Raw genomic sequence first — 24,908 nt, forward strand, 5'->3', positions numbered from 1 at the left:
AGTGCAGGCCTGAGCCATGCTTGATCTCTCCTTATCCACCTTCCCAGAGCAAGAGAAAGCAATTTCTTCACTCTTGATTTATAGTTTCTTCCAGGAAATAAATTGGGATAACGGAAGAGGAATCAGCTGCCAGTCACTCCCTTTCCTACCATGCAGAAAGGTTTTACATCCCATTACTAACAACCTAACCTCCTTGAGCTCACTTTCTCTCCCTTCCTTGCCTCAAGCCGTTCTCTGAACTAGAACAGCCAGAAACTCATACTGCTACATCAGAAACACAGGTGAGTATCAAAAGCTTTGTAAAGAAGTCATTGTGCAGCACAAAAGGAAAAAATAAGTGTAAGATAGTTAACTCTTATCCTTTAAGTCTGAGCTGTGGCTTATGGAGCACATGAAGCAGGATGTTTTTTGTTGGCATAAATTACTCAGAATTGCTGGGAGATGAGAAGGAACAATCTTGTTCAGAGGGTATCAGTTTTGCCTGCCTGGAGTATCCTGTATCTTTGCTTTGCTCAAATAGCCTTATGTATGAAGCACTTTATCCAAATGCAGGAATTAAAAGACCTATTACTACAGCTGGTAGACAGGAAATGTTTACAGATCCTATATGACATTCCAAGATTCTGTTACGTGTGTTTGTAAAAACGTTTAAAGAAAACAAAAGACCTTCTATAAAGTTCCATATGTGATATTTCCAGCAGAGTGTGATCTATCTTTTGCTGTCCACTGTTCTGAGTGGGGCCGACCTGAGAGCTAAAGGTCACAGCCTGCAACCGTGGGGGAGCTGCACTTTGTAGCATGGAGCTGTTGAAAAGGGGGGGGTTTGTTCTGAGTACTTCTACCTGTCTGTGTAGCCAGGTTCAGAGCAGGAACTCCAGGGCTGAAAGCAGGGCTCAAACAAGACATCTGCCTTTGATGTTGTCTTCTTTAATTCCTAATTTCAGCTGGAGAAGCTGAAAGGAGCTCTGAGCTTCTCCAAGGGCTCTCAGAGCACTTAGCAAGCCTTGCTTTCTCCTGGCAAGTAATACTGAATATGGAGCTACAGAAAGGCTGGCACGGAGAAGATGCTCCATAGCTTCTGCTGGGAAGTCTGAGAAACACAGTACCCTTAATGTTTCTGGGGGAGGAACAGCTTTCTGAGATGCCCTTTAGCCATCTGGAAACAGAAGTTTACAATGGGACAACAGATGCTTTTACTAGAAAATATTTTTAATGTTTAGAAAGTGTTCCCAGCCATGAGGGAAAAGCCCAATACATGAACAACCTGAGAAAGAAAGGGTTAACCACAAGTTCCTAGGAGCTGTCAGCAAGTAACCACTAAACACATCACCATCAGGGACTTCACACCATGGAAATTCTCAGTGTGTTTATTTCTGCTCTAAGAAACCCCCTCATTTTCTTTACTTCCCATGACCTGGCAGTGAGCCTCTTGCTGCAGAGCTGAGAAAGGAGCTCCCAGTAAGCACTCATGGTGTCCCAACCCAACGTGGGCAGCAGTACAGTACGTGGAACAAACGCTTCTGCCTTCCTCTTAAAATTCCTCCACTTCCTTCAGGGTGTGCTCCACAATGGTGTCTTGGTCTTGGAACTTAAAATAGCCACGAAACAGCTTTCTCTGAAGCACCAAGGGAAACCAGTAGATGTCATCTGGCCACATCTGTTTGAATGGCACCTCATCCAGCTGGTACCACTGAGGCTGCATTTCTGGTGGGGATAAAACAGTTAGGGATGAAATTTTCTCCTGCTTACTTGCTGCCTGGAATTTGACACTATCAACAATCAGCTCTGGGTTACTGCTGCTCCTTGCTCCAGGATTTCTGTAGGAGCAGTTCTGCATTTATCTGTGAGCAGTGCACTTCAAAAGAAAACACACTTGCAGCTCCACGAGCTACCTACCATCGCTCTCCTTTGGCTCCCCGTGAAAGTGATCCGCTCGGAAAACGTGAACTTCCATGAGTTCAGAGTTGCCAATGAATTCAAAAGTGATCTCCCCCATTTTCTGCAAGGTGTCCACAGTCAGCCCACTCTCTTCCAGGAGCTCCCTGCATGAGAAACAGGTGTCCTTACAGGAGAGCAAGCAGTGGGAGAACAAAAAAAGCAGTCATAAGCTTTACATTATGTTAAGAGCTCCTCCTGTGAATTGCAGGTGACAGCTGTGCTGTAGCAGAGCAGAGTTCTGCCTCACATCAAACCATGAAGCCTGCTCATACCAGACAGGAGCAATGTCAGACTGGCTTACGAGTTGTCTCAGCATCCTAAAGAGGCTGTGGGAAAGGACTGTTAGAGGGGGAGGATTCACAAAAACAGAGGACCTGGGAGAGGTTACATTCTCTGCAAGAGAATCGGTCTTTCCTGAGGTTGCTTAGAAATGGGCTAACGCATGTATTAAGGCTGGGGCTGGATGTGGCTTAGGAGCTCTGTTTTGTTTAGACAAGCAAAAGGCTCTGCTAACTTCATGCTAAAGCTTTTAGAACTGTGGTGATGGATAAGGAATGCTAGAACATCTCATCCATGCTGCTACAAACATCAGCTCCTGAGGCAAAGTGAAGCTTACTTAAGTAATACTATACACTCAAAAGCTGTATCAAAACCACAAAATAATTGTGCAAAACTTCAGTTTCTGCTCCTCAAAGTATATTCAATGTATAAGAGAGGCTGGGAGACAAGTCTTTGAGAGCAGTGTGAGTTGCCAGGCAGCTCTTCAAGGCCTCCCATCGTGTGGCCACGTGAAGCACTTCAGGTCATTTTTTTGGTCATTTTTTTGCCTATGCCACACACTCATGGCTTTTTTTTTTTTCTTTTTCTTTTTAAACCTGCTGCTAAGTGGCCTTGAAATCTGTCCTGGTTGTTCTACTGTACAAAGGTAAGGGATACTTAGAACTATCTTCAGATAAGGATAATAATTAATGTAGTTGTACACTTGGCATTCCTGAAAAACCACGTCTAAAATAGAAGCAGTTTTCAACCAACAAAGCTAAAAGCCTCATTTCACAGGCCGGGATAAAAAGCACTGCTGTGGTTTATTAAGTAATTAATCTGTGAGCTGTTGGGCTCTGTATATAGCAAATGGAAATGTTACAGTAGATAGAAAACTGGAACAAAAATGCCCTGCCTCTGAGGACTGCTCCTCCTCAGCTGACCTGAGCAGCAGTCAGGGTATGACCCTGCAGTGAGGAGCTGCAGATTGGGCTGTGTCACAGTGCACAGCAGGCATTGCTTCTGCTGTGGCACGTTGCACTGAGACTGCTGCAGCTTCTTCCACGTAGCGCCTCGTGGGGATTAAAGCTCCACAGACAGACCTGCGTGTAGGCAATCACATTCTAAATGAATGAAATCCTTTCCCACCATACTCGCTGACAACACGAGCAAATGAAGGCTTGATTTAAGTAGTGAGACAGATCTCCCACCCTCTACTCAGAGCTGACAAATTGTATGGACAGACACAGTGGCATCAGCAGCTTTGTTAACCCGGTGCTCCACCGCACACATACACAGAGGCCTCTTCTGGCCCCTGATGCTCTCACCGCAGAGCTCTGGCGGTTGCAGCAGCACAGCTGAGGAGTTTGAGCAGTGCCAAAGCTGTTAGGGATGTGCTGAGCAGCATTAAACTTCCTGCAGGTGCAAAGGTAAATGTGGGGATAAGCCACAAAGCAAGGAGGGGGCAAAGTGTGGCTTCGTATCTGCAAACGTGAACAACGAGGAAGGACGCGCTGTTCCACTTCAGTGAGCAAAGCGCACGCGGTCCTGCAGCGAAGCACCGCTAAAACTCCTAAAACGGTACCGTAACTCTGCAACTCGGTGCCTAACTCGGCGTTAGGACTTAAAAACACCCCCACGCAGGGAAACGAGGAGATGCTACAGTGCCACCTCAAAGCATCGCAACACCGCGTCCTTCCGACGGAGCACCAGCGATGCAATTCAGCTTCCGTACGACGCCTTTCAGGGCCTCACCTTCGCGCCGCGTCCTCGATGCTCTCCCCGGGCTGCACCTTTCCCCCGAAGCCGTTCCAGAGCCCGGCCCCGAACCCGCGCTTCTTCCTGCCCAGGAGGACGCGGGGCGGCTGCACCACGAGCACGAGCGTGAAGATCCTGCGCGCGGCCATGAGGCGGCCGAGGAACCGCGGGGCCCCTCACGCACCGCTCTCCCCTCGCGAATCGGATCCCGGCGGCGGCCGCGTTTCAGCCGCCGTAGGACCGCCCTCAGCTCCGCCTCAGCGCGGGCTCGGAGGCGGCGGTCGCCATGGCGTGGCACGGCGTGCGGTGCGTGCGGGGAGCCGGGCGCGGAGCTGCGGGGGGAGGGGTGCGGGTGAGGCAGCGCTGGGACGGGCCGCTCTCGGCTGCGGGGTTCGGATTTGTGCCTCGCGAGCCCTCTCTGACACGGGACGGATTCGCGATCTGAGCTGGTGCTGTCACTTCTTGAAGTGAGCGCCGCAGTTCCCCTTAAAACGCGATGGATCCTCGGCTTTAAAATGCCTGTCGCGGGATGGTGCCGTGCGGGCGTCTTTCTTTGCTCTGACACCGCGCCTGGCTTCGTGAGTTGGTTGTGAGGACGTTCCCCAGCCCCCTGCTGGCACACAGGGTGCCCAGCCCCACGGCACGGCTGTGCCCTGCTCGGGTTCGTTCACTGCCCGTCTGCATCGTGAACGTGTAACACCGGAGTGGAACCGCACAGCTCTCCAGCAATGAGATCCCCCTTTTATTCACGAGAAACCACTGAGGTCTTAATCCCCATTATGGCTCTTCTCGTTGTGAATCTGAAACGTTGAGGCTTTCGGTGAGCGTGGTGGTGATAAATGGGGGGAGCCGCGTTCAGGATAAAAACGAATCAGTGTGCGCTTCAGAAGTGTCCCCGGCATCCGTGCCCTGACTGCCACCTTTCCTCCTGGCAGCTGGCAGAGCTTGGCGAGCCTTCCTCTGCAGCACTGCTGTCTGCACGGCACAGGGAGGCTCCCGAAGAAGAGAACTGCCACGGAGAACTGGTGGTTGGAGCGGCAGTGGAGGGATCCCTACGTCAAGGCAGCGAGACAGCAGCGTTACCGTTGCCGGAGCGCCTTCAAGTTATTGGAAATAGATGACAAGCTTCATATTCTCCGCCCGGGACTTTCTGTTCTTGACTGTGGAGCAGCTCCTGGTGCTTGGAGTCAGGTTGCTGTAGAGAGGGTCAATGCCTTAGGTACTGGTAAGTGCACATGTTTGGCTTTTGGGACGGGCTTCCAAAGTAACAGGGTTTTAACGCCATAAATGCTGATAGCAGACCGTGTCACTGCATGCGGCAAACCAGTTGTGGAAGGACAGGCAGGCTGTTTGTGGCAGATGGTGATAAGTTTTTGTTCCCTGGATGTGTACGCAGGTTGTTTTCAGCCATTACAGTGAGCATTCGATGTGATATTCGTTCTTACCACCTAGATCCTGCTGCCCCCACTGGCTTTGTCCTCGGAGTGGACCTGCTCCGGATTTCCCCGCTGGAAGGCGCAGTCTTCTTGTCGCAGGCAGACATTACAGACCCAAGCACACAGAGGGCGATCCAGAATCTGCTTCCTGCAGAGAAGGTGGATGTTATCCTGAGCGACATGGCACCTAACGCAACAGGCATTAAGGAGCTGGATCACCAGAAGCTGATCACGTTGTGTTTAGGCCTTGTGAGTCTGTCTGAGAGTATTTTAAAACGGAAAGGAACAGTGCTGTGTAAGTTCTGGGATGGACACGAGTCCCGTGTTCTTCAAAACAAACTGAAGGAGCTGTTCCAAGAGGTGAGAACTATAAAGCCACAGGCCAGCCGGAAGGACTCGTCCGAATCTTATTACTTGGCAAGGCTGTACAAAGGGAAGTGAAAGCTGGGAAGTACGGATCATCAAACAGGTGATCAGAGACAGATTGGAAATCTGAGTGTGGCACGAGCTTAAAGAAAACCCCCCAGCGTGGAGATCCCCACCAACTGTTAGATTGTTGAGAACAGCCTCAGAAAACCTGCGGCCGTTCTCACAGAGTACATCGTGCTTTTCAGATGTGAGAATGAAACCAGGGTGGTGCCCCACTGAGTTTATCCATTAATTGCACGAGCAGAGACATCCAATCTAGCTTCACACCTGTGGAGAAAACAGTCGGAAAAGGAGAGGAATAATCTGCAAGGCAACCTCTGGGGCTATTGTAATGGAAATGAAAATAAAGCAGTGATTATATGAGTTCTTAACGTGTGCTTGAAAATCATTGCCTTTCTAATGCTGTTGGATTTGAGACTAACCAGAACTGGGGGGGAGGAGGGACAGTCAGGGGGGCTGAGCCAATATATTTCTTCCTCATCTTTCTTAAAAGCTGATGTAATTTATTAGCAGATGTAGAAGCAGTGTTTTTGTGCATGTCAGAATTTGCCCTGTCGTGTTCAGTCTCTAACACAGACGTTGCCAAAGCCTGGCTCTGGCCCCGGAGCATTCAGCCGATGGCATTGCTGCATCTCCTGAAGATACAGGTTATCTTCACTGTGTTCCTAAGTGCAGTCGGTGACAGCAGGGCAGCGGCCTCACAGCTGAGGAGGTCATTCCTGCCCACGTTTTCAGTAATGCTTTATGCTCGAGCAGTAATGCTTATGAGGCAAAATGACCAGATTTTCCTGGAGCCCAGACAGGCAGAATGACTGACAGAGCTGTGACTGAGCTCTGTGTGCAGTAACGGGTTCAGTCACCGTCTGGAAGCGATGTCTTTCCCGCTCAGCAGCACTGCTGTGATGGGAACCGCTATGAACTTTGTGTTCTCAATCTCCGCACGTCTGCCCGCGGCCGCGCATTACGGTACGGACAGGAGATGCGCGCGTCGTCCCGTCATTACGGCGGCGCGGGCCGGTGCTCTCGCGAGAGGTGGGCGCGACTTCCCGTGAGATCTCGGCGGCGGGGCGAGGAGGGAGATCCAAGCGGGGCAGCGGCGGTGAGTGCGGGCGGGAGGAGGGAAGGATGGAGGGTTGGGGTTATTGCGAGCGGCTGAACTGCACAAAAATAAAACCAAAAGCGGTGTTCTGCAGCGAGCAGGCAGGACGGCCCCGGCTGTGGTTGTTAGCGCTGTCCCCGTTCTCCCCGCCCCCGGTGTTGAATGGCAGCCCGTCACCTGTTGGCAGTGCCCCCTCATTCGCGCGTGGGAACGTAGCGCTTATTTCAGATAAATCGTTTGGGGTTTGGTTGACCTCTTCCCAGCCTGCTTCTGTTGCGTCGGCTTTTTGTGGCGATGTGAGTCCAAAGAGTGCTGCTCTTATTGCTGTGAGTCCGTGGCCCTGGGGTCAGCCCTGATCGGCTGCTGCTGTGTGCCCTTGGCAGTCCCGCTGCCTTTCCCGGCTCTGAACCTCCTTTGCTGCTTCTGGGACTCACGGGGCTTGCAGTGCCAGAGGGATTCCCTTAAAGCTTCCCCAGACGCCTTGCCAGCCTCTCTGACCTCCAGCATAGATGCATGTTTGGCCATTTAGTACTTCTGCAAATCTGAATGAAGACTTTGCAGGAGCTTCTGTGTGAATGAGGAGCTGCAGTTTGCTAATGGAAGTGGTCTTGGATTGGTGGGGCTTGTTGAAGGTTAGATACCAGAGTGCTTTTTGGAAACCAGAATCAGAGCTTGCTGCTTGTGTGGGATTAATTCTCCTCCTGCCTCAACCCTTAAGATGTTTGGGGGCAGAGCAACAAGTTCTTTTGTGTTATGAGCTGTAGAGCTTGCTGTCCTGCAGTGTTAACTTGCATCTCTTAAGATATCTTGTCCACAGAGGAAGGGAAAACTCCATTTGGTGTAACTTAACACAACTTCTGCTTGTATGTTAATTAGCAGAGATTCAGGGGAATATATTTAAATACAGGAGAACTATTTTGGCTATAACACTAAGTGGAGAACAGGCTTTCTTGCTTCAACTTCTCATTCTGGAGATCTGCAATTGTTGTGTGGTGTTTTCTGGTTTGAGTGATCCCAGCAGTACCAGGCAGGTTAGATTCTGTACCCTGTAAAGTGGAAAATCTTGTGTTTTGTGTTATCTCAGGGTAGCAATGCATCTTATTTTAGTAGAGCATCAGTATGCTATAGACTGCTCTCTATGCTTCACTGATAACTTGGTGTGCAATTCCAGAGCTATGGAGGACTTGGAAGGTAATACCACCGTCTTCTCCACCCTGAGATCCTTCAACAACTTCATTTCACGGCACATGGAGGGGGTGTCCGGGCAGGCTGTGCCAGCATCGTCTCAGAGCTCCTTGCAGGTTCAGTACCAGCAGAGGGTGCAGGTGAGGCGTCCTCAGCTTTTTGGTGCCGGCCGTCTCTTCAGTATGGCTGCAGCCTCCTTTGCGTTAAGCATCAGGGTTGATTTTATCAAGATATGACCATTCTTTATAACGTTGCTGCTTATCCATGCTCGTTAATGGAGATTTGTTTTCTGAGAATGTTCTAGAATCTTTGTACTTGTTAATTTTGACTTTTCTTGCAAGCTACCTTCTGCTCTTAAAGCATGTCATAGGTTTACATCTCTCATTGTAAGCTCTGTCTGTTATGCTGCAGTAAAGTTTCTGTATGTTGATATCATTTCTAGGTAGGTTTGAGCTTACTGGCTCTAATATAATAGCACTGTACATTTGGAATATTGAAAGTACTGAAAATGTGTGAAATTTTTGTCTGTGGTGCATCTCTGGTTGTGCTGCCTCTACTACTGATGTGTCAAACATACACTGCTCAGAAGAGAGGTGTTCTTGTAATATTGTCTGTGTTGTAAGGTCACTTAATCTGAAGTGTCATATTGTAGCAGGTCATAGAAAAAACAAACAAACATCGTTTTGCTCCACTGTTACATTTATTGAGGTGCCTGATCTCTGCTTATTGTTAGCTGCTGTTAATTTCAGAATGCTTGGGGAGTTTGTAATTAAGTTTTTTTTTTAGACAGAGAAGTAGATTTTGTCAGATAAATTACCTCAAAAATGGAATGAGAAATTGTGAATTTGAATTCAGAATTTCATTTCCTTCCTTCCAGCTAACTCTGGTTTGATTCAGGTTCCTGGGCGTGTAGTTTAGCTCTTGGCCTTGGTTTCCTGATCCACAGCTGGTGTGAGAGGACAAGTACCACAAATGTGGTGACAACTGCCTATTAGTTTGTAAAATGCTATGCAACTATCAGCTGGATGGTGCAGAGTAGGGGGTAACAGTATTACTGCAGAGCTGTTGATGTGTACTGTCCCTCTTCATGTATTACTGACTAGTTGGAAGAACAAGCTGGGCAGATCCATTCCAAATCACAGCTCCTGCAGGTGGAACGGGAGAAGATGCAGATGGAGCTTAGCCACAAACGGGCTCGCATCGAGCTGGAGAAGGCAGCTAACACTAATGCCAGGAACTATGAGGTAAGTATGACACCTGCAGATGGTTTGTTACCATGGGTCTGAGTCAGAACATATGCAGTGCTTCTATGCTGCTGTTTCAGTTTGGATCAGGGAAATGCTTCTGGCTGTTCTCACATGCTGTGCTTTGGTTTGCAGTGTATGGTTTGCTCTGTATGTGTATACCAGGCTCTTTTTGGATGAAACTAGACTAAAAAATGCAGTCCAGGAGCAAGCATGGCACTTTCCAGCTGCTAATGAACACTCAGTCTTCAGAGCAAGACTTAAGTCATTACTACAGATTAGCTCATGAAAAGCACACAGTGTGGGTGCATTTTGCTGCTTGCTGATGTGCACAAATGCACTGTGGACATCAGAACCTTGTTTGATCAATGAGCATTCTGATGATCTGATCACTAGGTTTTGTTTTCATAGCATTGAAATTGTCGTGGGTAGCAATAACAAAGATGGATTTCTTTGTTTCTCCCAGAAATGTTGAAGTGGTTTTCTCCAAAATGAATTTAAACTTTTGCTGGCACAATTGCAGGGGCTTAGTTTGTGTGACTGTAATTTAATTGCAATGGCAGCAGTGCCAACCGTGCACTGTCACACAAGAGAGCTTGCATTGATAAGACTGTGAGCCTCACTCAGGGACTAATAGCTTTTCTTGGTTTCTGGTTTTATGCTCATATATGTTTGCTTAACTTCATCACTGAAAGTGGCAGTAGAGCTGTGGGTGCTGTACTGTAATAAAGGACTTACATGCAGCTGATTATTTAAAGTGATCTATTTTAAGCATGTTTTGTTGTATTTTAAGAGTGCTGGGTGATGGATTTAGTGTGTGGCTGTGAAACAGTGAGTCAGTGACTCAAGTCTTCATTCCTGTTGAAGTCAGGTGATTTAGGATTAAGCCATGAAGAGTTCAAACTGGAATCGAGCTGAGTCAGTCACAGAAACCCTTGAAATACTAATGCAGAATAGGGAGCAGCACTAATCCAGCACTGTGGTAATCACCCTGCTCAGATTCTGTGTTTTTTGAGTCATGTGGATGAAGGTTTTAGGAAGCTTGTATTGCTTTGCATAATCCTTACTTACTATGTAAATCCATGTCTCGATTTGGTTTGATTAGCAAAGCAATTTACTGCAGATTTTTCAAATGAGCATTAATCAATTTGTGGAAAGGAAAAAACTGAACAGGTGTATGAAAGATTGTCAGAGTGCAGAGATGTTTATTGTGCTCATTGATAACGCTGTGCATTTAAGCCCTGTTGCTTTTTATTCAATAGCCTCATACAGTTGCCAGAAGTTGAAGAGGAAAGTTAGTCTTATTAACCCAGCTGCTGAGGTCTGAGGTTCTAAAAGCACATTTGCTAAGTGTGGCTCAATTTTAAATCAGAGCATCAAATGTTTTTGTCTCTGATGTGCTGAGCAGTGTGCAGCAGCGTCTGTGAGGCCGTGTCTGTATTCCAGGATTCACGCCTCTAACAGACAGAGGAACACTCTCCATTTTCAAGCTTTGTTGCTGCAGGTATTTCCTTGACGTTGAGTTGCTGATCCTGCCCTCCCTAGTGGAAGGGTTAAAAGCTATTGGTGTTGGAAATGTGGCTTCGTGGTGATGCTGTGGTGACTGCAGAGGGGAGAGAGGCAAAAAGGGCTTCACCTTTGTGCTACTTTTATGTCTTTTTTTTGTGTGTTTTTCTTCTTTGCAAGCGAGAGGCTGACCGTAACCAGGAGCTGCTCACACGCATAAAGCAGTATCAGGAAAGAGAAATGGAAACTGAAAATAAACTGAAAGAGCAAATGGAGATGAACAAATCCTATAAGAAGAGTATGGAGACGATGAGTAAGAAACTGCAAGAGAAGGAGAGCAAATTAGCTGAAGCTAATGAAGTAAGAACAGAATAATACTCTTATCCGTTCACAGATTCAGGTGTCTTTTCAGTTGTGAATGGAAAATGGCCTCTTTGAATTGCAGAGAGGTGTATTGCTAGATAACACATCTGGGTTTAGATGTCACATTATACAGCTTGGAATAAAGAACACAGGAAATGATGGAGATAGTAAGATGGAAGGAGTTTGGGGGCACTGGGGGAACTGTAGTATGGATGAGACTAGAGTTTCTTACAGTGTATGCTCCCAAATCGTTCTTTGGAATCATTAGTTGGATGTGACTTCTGTGTATTACAATCCATAATCTCCAGTTTATTCTTTATTCCCACTAATGCAGACAATCACTGTATTAAAAGGGAAAATATCTGAACTACAATGGAATATAATGAATCAAGAGATGCAGATGACAAGCCAAGACTCACAGAAGCAAGAGCTGATGGAACAGCTGGATGTTCAGCATAAGTAAGCGGAGGATGAATAACTATGAGGAGAAAAAAGCAAACAAAACTTCAGTCTTATGCAGCTGTTGTCACTCAAAAAGCTTTCAGCACTGTTTGATTTCCACTCTTCAAAGGGATTCTTTGAACTGGATGTGCAGGTTATAAGTGTTGTTTGAAAGTAGCTCTGAGGAGAAATTTATTTCTACCTTGAGGAAAAAAATACTCAAGTTTAAAATCTCTCTCAGTGATGTTTCATGTTCATACTGGAGAGTTAACAGAAGGCAGGTGGGTGGGAAGGGCTGATCTGAATTTTGTAGACTGAACAGAACAAAAATGTCGAGCCATAAATCATAGGTGAAGGGTACTTGAAAGATATGAGTGTTTTTTCTTTGCTTTCCTTGTTTTTTCCTTATTATGTTCTGTGTGTAAATATTTATTCATTTCAGAGTAGAAGTGGAGTGACTTTTTTTTGGATATTCCTCAAGATGCATCTTTTTAGACAAACAATATCAATTTCTTTACTCTGAATTAGGGGAAGATGATGAGAGTGTGAGACACTCTTACATAACAGTACTGTATACTTTGTTAGTGATGTTTGGAAATGTTTGTGTCACTGATTCACCAGTGTGTCTTTTCCTGGTACGTGATTCCTGGGTGCTGAATCTCTCTTGTCTGTGTCTAATAGGAAATGGCAAGAGGCTACTCAGCAAATCCAGACATTGCAAGCAAGCCAGTCCCTACTGGCAGAATATGAAAAGAAGATTAAGGTAAGACGTTGGTGTCTGTATAAAAAACATCAAAAAAGGTTTATGTTTTTAATTTCTTCCATGTTGGAACAGAAGCATTTAAGAAAATATATTCATTGCTGAAATAAAAGGTCAGTTTGTCTTTTAGGAGTATGATCTGATGGTCTGCAAGAGCTGAAACTGGCTTAATTTGGTTGGGTGGACCAGACTACCTACATTTAGCCCTACTGTGACATGCCTTGTCTTTGTCATATCAAGTAGGAAAAGTCCATGTCCTGTCTTGCTTGAATTATTGAGTCACACAGTTGCTGCATGGTGGGCTACTGGGTGTGTGCTTTGACTGCGTGGTGGTCCTCTCTCAGACAACCCTCATAAGTCATCTTGAATGCCCAAAAGAAGCTGTAGCTGAAAATGGTGTCTCCTGATTGTCCAGCTGCATATGTTTCTCTGACTGCTGAGATTGTGGTAACCATTAACCCCAAAGCTTGTTGAGCAGGTTATGTCTTGGGTGGGTGCCACTGAACAGGCTTTGAGCTAAAAAACTGTTCCGACTTCTCACACCTATGCTTTCTCTAAAGACAGCACATCCTTATCTGTTACTCAGACTGAATGAATGCTCTGTTTGATCTTGAGCCCAGTGCATTAGTATTCTAGAGCAACTTGTGGTTTTTTGTTTCTTTTTTCCCTGCTCAAATGTTAGAGGATTAACCTAGCAGCTATAGTTTCTGCTTCCCAGAAAATCCTTTCTCTGGAATTGGGGTTAGCTTTTTTTTATAGACTGAATTGCTTGCAAAGCTTTCAAAATCACACTAAAATGTAAGTGTAGATATTTTATGCCCTTTCAAATTACCGTGTGTGTTGGTGGAAGTGTCTTCTCCACTTGCTTTTTATCTTCCTGGAAAAGGCAGAGCTGCTTTGCTCTGAGCAGATGCTGGTTATGACTTTGCTTGTAGTTGCTGTAAGGTTATGCTGAAAGATAGGCTCATTGCTCATTCTGAGGTTGCAAGGAGAGACTTCCTTCTGTAGTCAGAGTTGTTAAAAGAAAGGTGGGAAAACAAGGCATCAGACTATGTTACACCTCTAAATAAATATCCCCTACCTCCAAAAGAAACTGTTTGCCATAGTGCTGAAGTGAATGTTTGTATTTCTTTTGATTCTTTAAGACTATCCAAGCGTCCATCTTTACACTTAGATAATGGAGGGTTAGAGGACAGGAAAATCCAAGTTTTGACTTAATCAGTATAAAGTTGTTTTATTGGTTGAGATTGCTTTTTTCTTAGGAACTTAGGGTGAAGAGAAGGGTGTAGAGAAGAAGCTAGCCCACGTGTTAGAAGCATAACAAATGTGTGTCATCCTTGTTTTGAGAAGTGGATTTGACCTTGTGACCTACTGAGGCCTGTTCCAAGTTTGTTCGTGCAAGTCATTCATTGATTCAAGTGTATAAGTACAGAGGTAATGTAGTATTAAGAGTTCCAAGTTAATCGTTGCTGTCCTCTTGTTATCTCTTATCTTCCAGGATCTGGAGCTGAAGTTCTCCCAGCAAGAACATGATGCTGTTATTGTCAAGAACATGAAGACAGAGCTGGCCCGTTTCCCAAAGATGGAGCGGGAGCTGCGACAACTTCGGGAGGAAAATGCGTACTTCAGGTGAAAGAAGGGTTCAGTTGTTGACAGGGTTACCTTGTATCCTTACAATTGCACTATGCACTTTGCAGTGAAGATCGTAGAAGTGAGTCAGGTGAATGTCACAATGTCTCTACAATGTTATATTAATCCCTTGTAATTGCATGTATTATGTGGAGGTTTGTGAGGATGGGTTGAGTTGCATGACTTTTCAATTGTTGCCTGTCTTCTCACTGCAGGGAAATGAAAGAAAACAATGGATTGCTTAAAGAAGAAGTAGAAGGTCTCCAGAAAAAATTGGAGCGCTATGAGAAGATCCAAGCACAGTTAGTGACTGCTGAATTGGAGAATGAGGTGAGGAGCTAAGAATATTTGGATGAGCAAAAAGGGTTTTCCTTTGTTGCCCAGCCTGTGTTCTAGGCTCTTCCTGCATTGTCTTGAGACACTTGTTCAAAGTAGTGAATATGAACTTAGCTTTCATGTGCTTAAATATCAACAGGAGAGAAGCTGTGAGAGCAAACGACAAAAAGGCAGCTGAAGTTTGTCTGTAATAATCTCCTTTTAATGTTCTTCTTGGCTTTGCTATTGTATCTTATTTTTTGGTGGAGTGGGTGAGCGTTAAGCTTGTAGTGTTACTGAACATGGGTTTGGTAAGAACTTTGATACCCTCTTGGATTGCTTCCTGTGTACTAGCAAGGCCAGAGTGTGGTTTCAGATGAGGAGAGTGGTCTCGATTCTATCCCACCCTCTGCCAAGCTAAGAGATCAACCTAAGTGTATAGACTTACTGATTTGCAGAGCTATACTGGTGTCTGGTCAAATTTAGATCATGTGCTCTGGTGCTGACTAACAATACAGAAGCTATAGGGGAAATTGGTAGAGAATTAGGTGTTTCAGCTATTGCAGTGTGAGTGAGTGTTCAGCTGGTTTTCTTCCTCTGCAAGAATCTAATTTACCAAGGTCTAGGACAGTGGTAGGTGTTCACAGGTGTAGCAGAAATGCTGAGTCATGGCTGAAGCAGTGATGGAGCACCTGGTGGGAAGGCAGGGCCAACCCAGGGGAGCTCAGTGAGTAAGCAAGCACCTGAGTGACCACAAGGGGTGGAGCCAGGGTTCACCCCTTCCCCGCCCTCACATAAGGGTTGGCAGTGGAGGTAAGGGTGTCTTGATGGAGATTCCTGCCTACCTGAGGCCTTCCAAGGGTAAGCAGCTTTCTGTTTTTAATGTGCCCCCTCTGTTGTTGTGTTTGTGTGAATCCTCGCTTGCTGCAGCCTGGAACTTTGCTGCTCTGCTGTCATTGCTGCGCTTTCCATTGTATTATAGCATTACAGCTGCATAATAAAAAGTGCTGAAGTAAGACGTGGGTTCCACTCAGGAATAACAGAACTATGGTACCTGGAAAGATGGCTGTGGGAGCTGCAGAACAGCAGCCCAGAAGTGCTGGATAAGATATTGAGATCCATAGACAGAAAAGAGGATACACTGAGTTTGACTGGAGAATTATCAGAAAAATATGTGGAAAACAAGCTGTTGAAACATTTTGTCACGTCTCTTAACTTTCCTTTGTTTTATACTTTAGAAACTTCTGGGAAAACTAAAAAGCTGGGAGAAACTGGACAAGAGCACTGGCTTGAATATCAGGTATGTGATCACTGCATTGGAGGTAAAACTTTTTGAACACTTACCTTCCATCTTGAGGTACCCAAATAACTAAGTGTGTGGTTATGCTTTCTCACTATCTCTTTAGGTAGAAGCTGTTCTGATACCACTTATTATTTATGAAAAGAGACATAAGATACATCCTGCTATAAAATATCTTTGGGAACAAACATGTTTTTTCACCAAGTCAACATGATCAGTGTCTCTGGGTGCTGGGTTTGAGTTCTTTGAAGTTCTGCCATATAGCTTTGTTCATGTTTAGTGGAGATTCTTCTAACTTAATAGGAAAAATTAAATGAACTTTTTCTCCTAATAAGTAGGGAAAATAAAAAAAATGAATAACCACCAACTGGTATCTTGTAAGACAACTCATCTCTTCTTGTTCTGTCTTTCTGACCCCTGGAGCCTTGAGCCTGGTTTTTTAAAGTCTTTGGTATGTACATAGTATAATGAATGGTGAATCTTGTGATCTTTTTCTTCCACTGCAGAAGGTTCTCTGAATAGATATGATGCATTTGTGTGAAATATGATTCAGCATTGCTTTATCTTCCCTAAATATTTGTGTTACTATGCTAGAAGTAGCCATGCTTCTTGCTTAAGAGCTCTTTTGGTATCATTATTGCACAGGTCACATTTAATACTGGTTCAGGCTCTGAGCTGCAACATGAACTGCAAAACCTAATTATACCACTTGTTTGTTTATTGCATTCATTACACGTGTCTGAGTTATGCCTGCAGCCTAATAGGGATTATTTGGAAGCAGGAGTGTTTGGATATGCACCTATGGTTTGGGCACGTTACTGCTTCGTGTAAAAGACACTTGTGTTCAACAGGGGAAAGCCCCTTTAGTTTTCTCAGTGTTTTCTGTTTAATGAGGATAATGAATTCTCTTCTAGATGTATGAAAGTAGGTAGTGTGCTTGAGATGCCCTTCTGCTTCTGATGAGGATATGTGCTTTTAGGTGAAATTAGAATTGGGCTAAATCTCCAATGGCAGAGAACACACAGAACAAGTGTGAATCCTTGCGAAAGAACTTGTTCCATCAGACAGTAGAGTAAAAGCTTTTTACTTAACTCAAGCTGTTAAAGGTTTAATGAGGTAATTTCACAGTGGGAGAGAAATGGAACCAAGTGATTCTGCTTGTTGAAGTCTAATAACTCCTTCATTTAAAATCAGAATATTCACTGTAAAGTGTTAGGTTTTTGATTGGGCCGTATTGTTTAGTGCTATTAATGGTATCTTCTCATACAGAAAAGGGAATTGCTCTTGAGAGGAATCATCTTTTGCATGCAATTGTAGCAAGTAGAACTGGGTGATTACCCCCTCTCACTTCTCTTTTTTTTTCCTTTCCTGTTGCTCAGATGTGTTTCAGCATGAATTCTGTTCATTTTCAGTCAGCACTGTGGTGATGATGATGAGAGGCCATTGTCCTACGCTGTTTCCTTCAGTATGCTGCTGGAGAGAGCCTGAGAAGTTAATTGCCCATCTCATAAAGGGAGAAAGCAAGAGCAACTTGGATGGTTGTCCGAAAGAGCCACGTGATATGTTTGCTAGTAACTAGATAATGAAGGAGAGGAGTGCATTACTGTTTTCATGTTTTCTTCCCACTTTCTTTGTTGGTACAGAAAATGGAAGGGAATTGTGTGAAGCCTGTGGCATTTTAGGAGAGGATGTTTTTTTGTTTCCTCCAGCCCTTGCACAGGGCTTCTTCTGTGTCTGCTCCTGGTGGTTCTGTTCTCTGGTTGCTTAGTCCCAGTGGGCTTTTTGTCCCATTGGCTGATGATCAGATCTGTGAGTCTAATTTTATGGAAAAGCACTTGGAAAGAAATTGCCTCTTTTAGGAGTTGAGTGGTAATCCTACTGTTAAGCTCTTACAAAGCTGCCCAAAGGAGATGAGTGCTGGGTGTTTTATAGTGCTTCACCTTTGGTTGAAATCATGTTCATTAGCAGTTTTCTCAAAGTCTGATGTTATGTTTCTTAGTTCTGGATTCCTGTACTTACAGGGAGGGAAGGTACTCCCAGAAAGTTCCCAGGCTTTTCCACTTGCTCTTGTAAACCATGGAAATAATGACAGTTTATTCATTTTAGCTTTAAAACAGAAGTGTGTTTGCACTGCTAATCTGCAGTGTTCTTCAGCCCGTGGAATTATACCTGCCTTACCCAAGCATTACATAATAGTAAGCTGCACTGTACCCAAACAGGAAAGTAATACATGCCATAGTTACATGTGGTTCATATACACACACAATTAATCCATGTCATCTTTTTTGCTTTCAATTACGTCCTTTTGATATCTTGTTTTTTTCTTTTTTTACTGCCTGCTTTCCCATGCTCTGTCTTTTGTCTTGGAGGTAACTTTGCTTTGTGGGAACATTTCTGGGTCTCATTTGTATCACTGTTGCTTGATATTCCTGCTGTAAGGTTTGTAAAAGGAAGAAACGTGTTTTGAAATTCTTGCTTTGTGAGTAGAAAGTCCTGCTCATTTTTGATCTTAGTCTTTGAAGACGGCTATTGTAGGAGTCTGCTGTTAGGGAAGACTTAGCACTGTGAAAACATGCATCCTGTGCTCTTTCTCCAGGCTGTGCTGACACATTTTGTATTTCTTCATAGTGTGGTGTTTGTGTAGTTGTTACTGACCACCTTCAGGTAAGAATCAGGAAGTTCTCGACAGACTTGGTTATTTTCTTAGAGGTACACAACTAGCTGAGAGATGTTTTCCATGTGATCTCTTGACTGCCACCTGCAATATGTATTTTAACAGGAAAAATATTTCTGGGAAGTTGTGGAGTGTACGCCAAGAAAGGCAGGTGGTTTATTTTGATGACAGTGTACAAACCGCCCACAAGATGGCATCCTTTCACCTGCTGCTGCTGAAAACTGTTCTGCTTCAGGCTAGCAGGCTCAGCCTGGGCTAAAAAAACCCCATCAAGCTGTTAACGTTAAGATGCATCAGCTAGTTCAATGAAAACCTGTCATTGCTGCTATCAAACCTTCTGAAAACCGGTCAGTGCTGCCTACATGCAGTTACTGTCTCAACGTCCAGTTTCTTTTCCTACTTAAGCTAGTAAGATACAACAGTATGGAAAAAGTTTGAGCATAGTTTTGAGCATATTTCCCTAAGGGCATACAGGATAGAGCTTTTCTTTCAACCAACTGCGTAAGCTTCATATCTACGAAGCATATTCTTCATTTCCTCTTCAGAATTATTTTCTTTTACATGACCATCACAGTGAAGCAAAGGAGTGAGAAATGAGCTGTCAGTTTTTTGAGGAGTCATGGAATGCAGTATGGAAATTAAGGGTGAGGCTCCTGTATGAGGTACTCGTGTCAGTGTGAGTAGGCTTTTCTGTGCCGCTCGGGGACTCTGGTCGTGGTCTGGACCTTCCTGAATTGCATCTAATGCAGTTACAGTGGGGACAGATCTTAAGCCCCTGATGCCTGTGGTGTAAGGCTGACCCAGAGAGACTCTTTAAGTTTAACAAAACATGGGTTTATGGAGCGCCTGTAGTTGTCCTTCAGTTTACAAGGGTGAATATAGTTAGGATCAGTGATACCATGTTGAGCTGGTGTGGCTGTTTTGTGTGCTTGCTGTCCGGGCCTCTAGAGAAGTGCAGATTTGACAGCAATTCAGGCCAATGTTTAAGGACTGTTTTCACTTAGTGGAGCCTGCCAGCTGCAGGCAGCAGACACTGATCTGCTGACCTGTCGCCTAGAGCCAAAGAAGTGAACCTGTTAATGCTGACCTGGTTTTCTTTCTGAAACATCTGTGGGCTGGCTGGCTGACAGATCCTGGGGACTAGCTTCCTGCAGTCTCTGAGACCAATTAGGAAGAGGAGATAGTGTGAATGTGTATGCATTTCCTCTCTAAGAAAGGGTCTAATTAAGTGGCAAGTAATTTGTAATTACACAGGTGCTACACTCAGTACGGGTAGTCCTTCTATGCACATTCTGCTCTTGGAGTTGGGGGAGGGGAGGAGAGAGGAGGGAAAAGGGAATCAAATTCCTTGATTCTGCATTTAGTGGTAGATTAGTGCTCTTTTTTTTCTGTGAATGGAAGGGAGAATATTGGAGTTCTCTAGTTTCCTTTTTAATCGTGATTAACTATGCTTAGCACTCTCTTCCATCCAAGGCATTGAATATCTTTGCAGTAGTGAATGAAGCTCATAATCTTCTCCTTTCTCACAAGGTAGTAATTTACCTTTCTCTGAATGTCCATTATGAATAAGTCGTTGCTGGTTTAAAAAAAAAAAAGCAACTGTTGACAGATATACAAAGCAGTGCATGCTGAAGTAATTTGAATTGCTTTGAATTTGAATGTACGTTTCTGGATACTTAATTAACTGCAAGCAGTCAGGGCAGGACTGGGGGGTTATTGTTGCTAGTTCCAGTCAAGTCATAATGAAGGCACGATCATTGTACAGTCAAGCAAGTACTTGTATTGGAACAGCCTGTTGTTGCCACCTGGTCTCTTGTCACCACGATATTGGCTGTCATTGGACCACTGGCACTGAACTTAAAACACTGATTTCTGGGTGTGGGGTTCTTTTTGGCATTTTGATCTAGGTTGCATAGTGGTGGATCTGTTGTTTAGAACTATGCCTAATTGGAGGAGAAAATGAGAATTAGTGTGGTATGAGGAAATTGAAATTCTGTGTGTGTAAGTTTTAGGTGTGTTTAGTTTTAGGTTCTCACCTTGTGTTTTCTGGTTCTTGGAGCAGTGCAAATGGAAAAAGTGGTTTTGTATAACAAAACATAATCAGGGAGAGAAAATGGATCAACTTTCATCCAGATTAGGTACCTGATCACATTTACTGTGTGGTTGTGGAAGTACCTGTGTAGGTCCAGTGCGGGGCAGAGGAAGTGGCAATGAGCAGCTGGGGTTGGAAGGGATGATGAGGATAATCATTGTGCTCATTTGTAACTGAGTGTTAGATGCTTTGTGCTTTTAGGACTTAGTATGTGTAAAAGAGTAAAACATTACTTTAGAAACACTTGAAATTTTCTTCAGGGAGAAGTGCCTGAGCAGTTCTGACAGCGACCTTCGTGTCTGGCAAACAAGGTAGAAGACAAGAAAACAAACTGTGGCTGTCTTACAGTAATGGTGTGTTTACTTAAGCCATCATTCTTTACACAGGGAAATAATGGAGGAGACTGTTATTTGCTGAATGTGACATGCAGCATATGTTGAAGTATTGTTATAAGCTCTTCTGCTCTTTGTTATCCTATACTGCTAGAAAGTACGTTATTCTTAACTTTCTGCAGTGCCTTATGTTTTAGATTTCCTTGATATAATGTTTTTTTGTGTGTGGTAAAGAGAACGTTTCAAGATCTGAAACTCCAGTTTTCAGAGGTTGCTGAGTGTTGTGTCTGTTCCTGCCAGTCCTTCACTGAAATGCTGGGTGAAGTTATCTGCCATATCACTTCTCTACCTGGTATGAATTTCTCTCAAAAAACGCTGTGCTCCTCTCTGATGTTCAGAAATGCCAATGGTCTTTGTTGCCATTAATGCTTTTGTTTCCATTTGAGTATCTCAGCGTAATAGGTCTTGAGGGTGAAGGAAGGGCCAGCACCCATACCCAGACACACTGAGGCTGAGATTAAGAAGTAAGCCAGCTTGCTTCAGCAATGCATCTGTCTTTATGTTTCAAAGGTCTCTGAAGGGTGAGAGAGAAACTGTCTTTTTAGGATCACAGCTCCAGTGTTCTGGAGATAGAGAAGGCTGTTGTAGTTTAGCATGCCCTTAATCTTGTTGAGGAATAATTTGAGGAACTGTTTGGAGGGCAATAAAATTAAAGAGGGGTGATCCCTGCTGTGGGGTAAGAACTCTATTTTGCGAGTGCAGGTGACAGTGGACTGATGTTCTGGGGCAGGGAGGGGGAAAATCATTTAATGCTTCTACTGACTCTTTTGAATCAGAATACATGGTATTGTCCCAGCTTGCATAGGGCTGCGTTTCCTGTTCCAATAAACCCAGGGCTGTTTTTCCCTGGGAACAGGACTAGTTTTAGAATGTGCTGGTGTTATCTCCTGTGTAGCAAGTGCATTGTTCCCCACTGGGGATTTGCCAGTCAGACACTTCGTTTCATGTTGCTGATATATTTCCTGCAAGTAGTGTTTGAGATGCTTTTGGGAAACAGTTGGGTAAGAGTAGTGACCCATGTTATGTGTAAATGGGCTTAGACTCAGGTGCTCACTCTGCTGTGAAGGAGAAGCTTTGGAAAGCACAGACGCTTTTTATAAAGAGCCACTTTCCTTACATTAAGCAGTCCCATTTGCCTTAAAAGTGAAATTATCATTTAAATAGCAGAGACTAATCAACAAGGGGATGGTTTGCTACTGTCAGAGGGCTCAGATGTTAGTGCCTGATTTTTATTCAGCCCCTCATTTTGCATTTCCACACACCCAATACCCATTATAATCTCTAGCTCATTATAATGCTACTTTTTTAGTTCTGTCTTAGCATCTTTTGGTATTTTAATTCTGAATTTTCTATGTGGAGGTGTTATGCCTTCTCTCTGATGTGCAATATCCTATGCTGTATCTCCAAAGTTTGTTATTTGCAGAGAAACTTTTTAACACATAAAAATGGATACTGTAGATGCTTTCTGAGAAGTAGTTATCTTTTGCCAGAATAAATACCTTTAAAAAAAAAAAAAACCCTTCTCAAAATATACAGAAAGAGCAAAATGCTTCAGTAAGTATTCATATTATTGTGCTACTCTCTTGTATTAGTGGACATGGCCTTAATCTAAGGGCAGTGCCTTCGTGGTTGGATCAAGGAGTAGCAATATAGATTGTTCCAGACCAGTGTATCAACTTTATTTGTCTGGGAAATTGATTATCTTGTCAAGCAAAGTGCCATAGGTGTTATATAATTGAACTTCACTGAAACATTTGATCAAGAGAGCCATTTGGGAATGTACGAAGTAGGAGAAGATGGAAATTATAGGATGTGTAAGGAATTGTATAAGCAACAGTAGATGAAGCATTGTTGAAAGAAAAATACTGGAGCGGAATTACTGGAAGATTAACCTTAGGGTCCACTTTAATATTTCTGTGTGTGATTTTGTTGTAGAAAAGCTGGCAGAACTGACTGACAGTGGAAGTGAGGCAGAGGAAGGGAGGGAGTCAGTACCAGTGAGAAAAAATCAAAACATCTACTCTAAAGGCTAACATTGGTGGAGCTATGGAGATTTGATTTAGCTGCCATAAATACAGCTAGAAGGAGGTTCTAATCCAAGGGAAAGCAGCTGCCTCTGGAGTCAGAGGTACATGAAAGCTGCTGAGCTGCTGCTCTACAAGATTATGAAAGGGATCACTAGATAGTAGCAAGGCACTGGGCAGAACCTGAACTAGAAGGATCTTCTCAATCCCATTTTCATATGGATGTATGTGTACTGAACAGTTGGTGAGGGGATGATCTTAGGAGTATAAATTAAAATAGAACTTTTTTTTCCTCTAGAACTGCAGGGATTGTTTAAGATCAGGATTTTGAGAACTGGAAGTGGAAATAGGTGTTTTTTAGTGAGTATGCGTAGACCACGTTGATCTTTCTGCCCCCACGTTGTGTACAACAGCTCACACAGATGTGGGCAGGAGCCCGAGCAGTGAGGGCAGCTGACCTTTGCTCACGTTGACAGATTGACAGTGTGCTGGAAAGAATGTGCTGAACTACTAAAAAGGCTTTATCTACTGCTGTGGGTAAGATACGATCCACATCATCTGACACACTTCTCTGAGCCTGTTTGGTGCTGATGATCTTGATAGTGTTTTGAAAAAGCTTCACTTCTGGGTAGTGCTAACCCTTGCCAATGCCTGGAGCAGGGATTTTGCTGGTAGCTAGAGTTTTTTAATTGTTTGTCTTTGGTTTGATGTCAGGGCAGGGGAGAGTTCTGTTTTGGATCAGCCTGGTAACTTCTCATTTTCTGTTTCAATTGTACTTCACAGCGTAGCTAGCATGGCAGCATCAAGATGGGGTGGGAGCAAAATGGAGTTGCATGAATATTAAACCGTTTCAGTTTTCCAGCATCTTTAAAATGCTGCTGGCTCTGACAAGCTAGCCTAAATGCCTTGTAGTGTGACTGTGTGAGCCATGTCCTTAAGCTTCCATCTTCCCTCCTCTGGGACCTTTCTGCTGCTGAATATCTGTGATCAAAGCAAGTCTTTACCTGGGCTATGTGTTTTTTTCCTCCCAGGCTATGCTATTAAAAAGAGCATGCTTGCTAATATGCATTTGTGGCTGCATTGTTTGGAGAGAAAAAATTCAGCGTGACTTCTAGAAGCAAAGACACTGTATGTTTTCAAACATTTCTTAGAGGGTGTAGTGAACTTGAAATGCTGCTAAGTTAGAAGATGAATGTGATCAGTTCCTCGAGGTTCTCTGATACTGACTGTGATTACGTAGATGTTTACTTCCAGCAGAGGAATTGCCATGTTGGATCAGATTATTTCCTAATCCATGTCTGATCCACTGTCTGAGACAAGGGAATCCTGCCCTGGATAGGAAGGCCCAGGTTGACAAGTAAGGCAGGAAGCAGAAGAGTGAGGTTAGCTGACCTTCCATCAGCAGGGGCTTTTTTTCCTTCAGCAGGAAGGATTTTCCTTGGGTCTCCACCTGTTGTTTGTATTTAAAGGTAAAAACTCTTGCAAATGGGAGACACTATGTATGAAGTGCACAGAATACATAGAAATGTTTTGCCTTGATACTGGTTCAGTTACTTCTTCTTAAAGTTGAATTATTATGTAACAAAGTTGTGAAGTATTACACTGGATGAGGTCACAGAGGTGAAAGTGCTCTCCCTGCCATGTGTGTTGGATGCAGGCCGTGCATTGATGAATATTTTTGTGAGTTTTTATGTATTTTTTTTAATGTCTCAGGACTGCTGGCACTCTGAACTGTACTCTGCACATATTTTGCTCTTCACCTAGCAGAGTTTCTCCTGATGAAGTCATGTCTGCTATGGAGTGGCATTCATGGGAAGGAACGATACGTCTTGGAATAGTGTTAGAAACCTCTGTGGTGAAGCAGCATTTGGCTTTTGCTGCCTTTTGCTGTTGATGGAATTAAGAGCTGTCAGAGTCTGACCTTTCAAAATAGGCGCAGTTGCAGCTTTTCTAGGAGTGTATTTACTTGAGAGCTTGAGCATCTCTTCTCTCTCTTTCCAGTACCATTTTGACCAGCCTTAAGCACTCCCTTTCTGTACACTTTTCTCAGTGCTCTTGTCAGTAA

The 24,908-nt window shown here is 44.1% G+C and overlaps 3 protein-coding genes across 5 annotated transcripts in view; 2 read left to right on the forward strand and 1 right to left on the reverse strand.

Annotated features, from left to right (window-relative positions):
* Positions 1-1,531: 1,531 nt before the first annotated feature.
* Positions 1,532-4,137, reverse strand: NUDT1 (nudix hydrolase 1). Its single transcript, XM_065733062.1, has 3 exons — positions 3,952-4,137; positions 1,897-2,042; positions 1,532-1,704 (listed from the first exon to the last, which is right to left on the reverse strand). Exons 1-3 carry the CDS (start codon positions 4,101-4,103, stop codon positions 1,532-1,534), a joined length of 471 nt encoding a protein of 156 aa, XP_065589134.1. The 5' UTR covers positions 4,104-4,137.
* Positions 4,138-4,240: 103 nt separating this feature from the next.
* MRM2 (mitochondrial rRNA methyltransferase 2) lies at positions 4,241-6,177 on the forward strand. Its single transcript, XM_065732997.1, has 3 exons — positions 4,241-4,260; positions 4,842-5,179; positions 5,407-6,177. Exons 1-3 carry the CDS (start codon positions 4,241-4,243, stop codon positions 5,829-5,831), a joined length of 783 nt encoding a protein of 260 aa, XP_065589069.1. The 3' UTR covers positions 5,832-6,177.
* Positions 6,178-6,878: 701 nt separating this feature from the next.
* Positions 6,879-24,908, forward strand: part of MAD1L1 (mitotic arrest deficient 1 like 1) — a 307,407-nt gene continuing 289,377 nt past the window's right edge. Inside the window, exons 1-9 of one of the 3 annotated variants that reach the window (XM_065732905.1) lie at positions 6,879-6,918; positions 8,090-8,243; positions 9,207-9,347; positions 11,034-11,213; positions 11,551-11,675; positions 12,339-12,420; positions 13,916-14,046; positions 14,262-14,376; positions 15,600-15,661. In XM_065732905.1, coding sequence (XP_065588977.1) covers positions 8,094-8,243; positions 9,207-9,347; positions 11,034-11,213; positions 11,551-11,675; positions 12,339-12,420; positions 13,916-14,046; positions 14,262-14,376; positions 15,600-15,661 — 986 coding nt within the window. In that variant the 5' untranslated portion in view covers positions 6,879-6,918; positions 8,090-8,093. Of the gene's footprint in view, positions 6,919-7,466; positions 7,551-8,089; positions 8,244-9,206; positions 9,348-11,033; positions 11,214-11,550; positions 11,676-12,338; positions 12,421-13,915; positions 14,047-14,261; positions 14,377-15,599; positions 15,662-24,908 lie in introns of those variants that run through there. The other 2 variants (XM_065732906.1, XM_065732907.1) reach the window with 2 other exon arrangements.

The sequence above is a fragment of the Cyrtonyx montezumae genome, unplaced genomic scaffold (assembly GCF_038088225.1).
Source record: "Cyrtonyx montezumae isolate F1298 unplaced genomic scaffold, pur_monq_1.0 scaffold_16, whole genome shotgun sequence".
Classification (NCBI taxonomy): domain Eukaryota; kingdom Metazoa; phylum Chordata; class Aves; order Galliformes; family Odontophoridae; genus Cyrtonyx; species Cyrtonyx montezumae.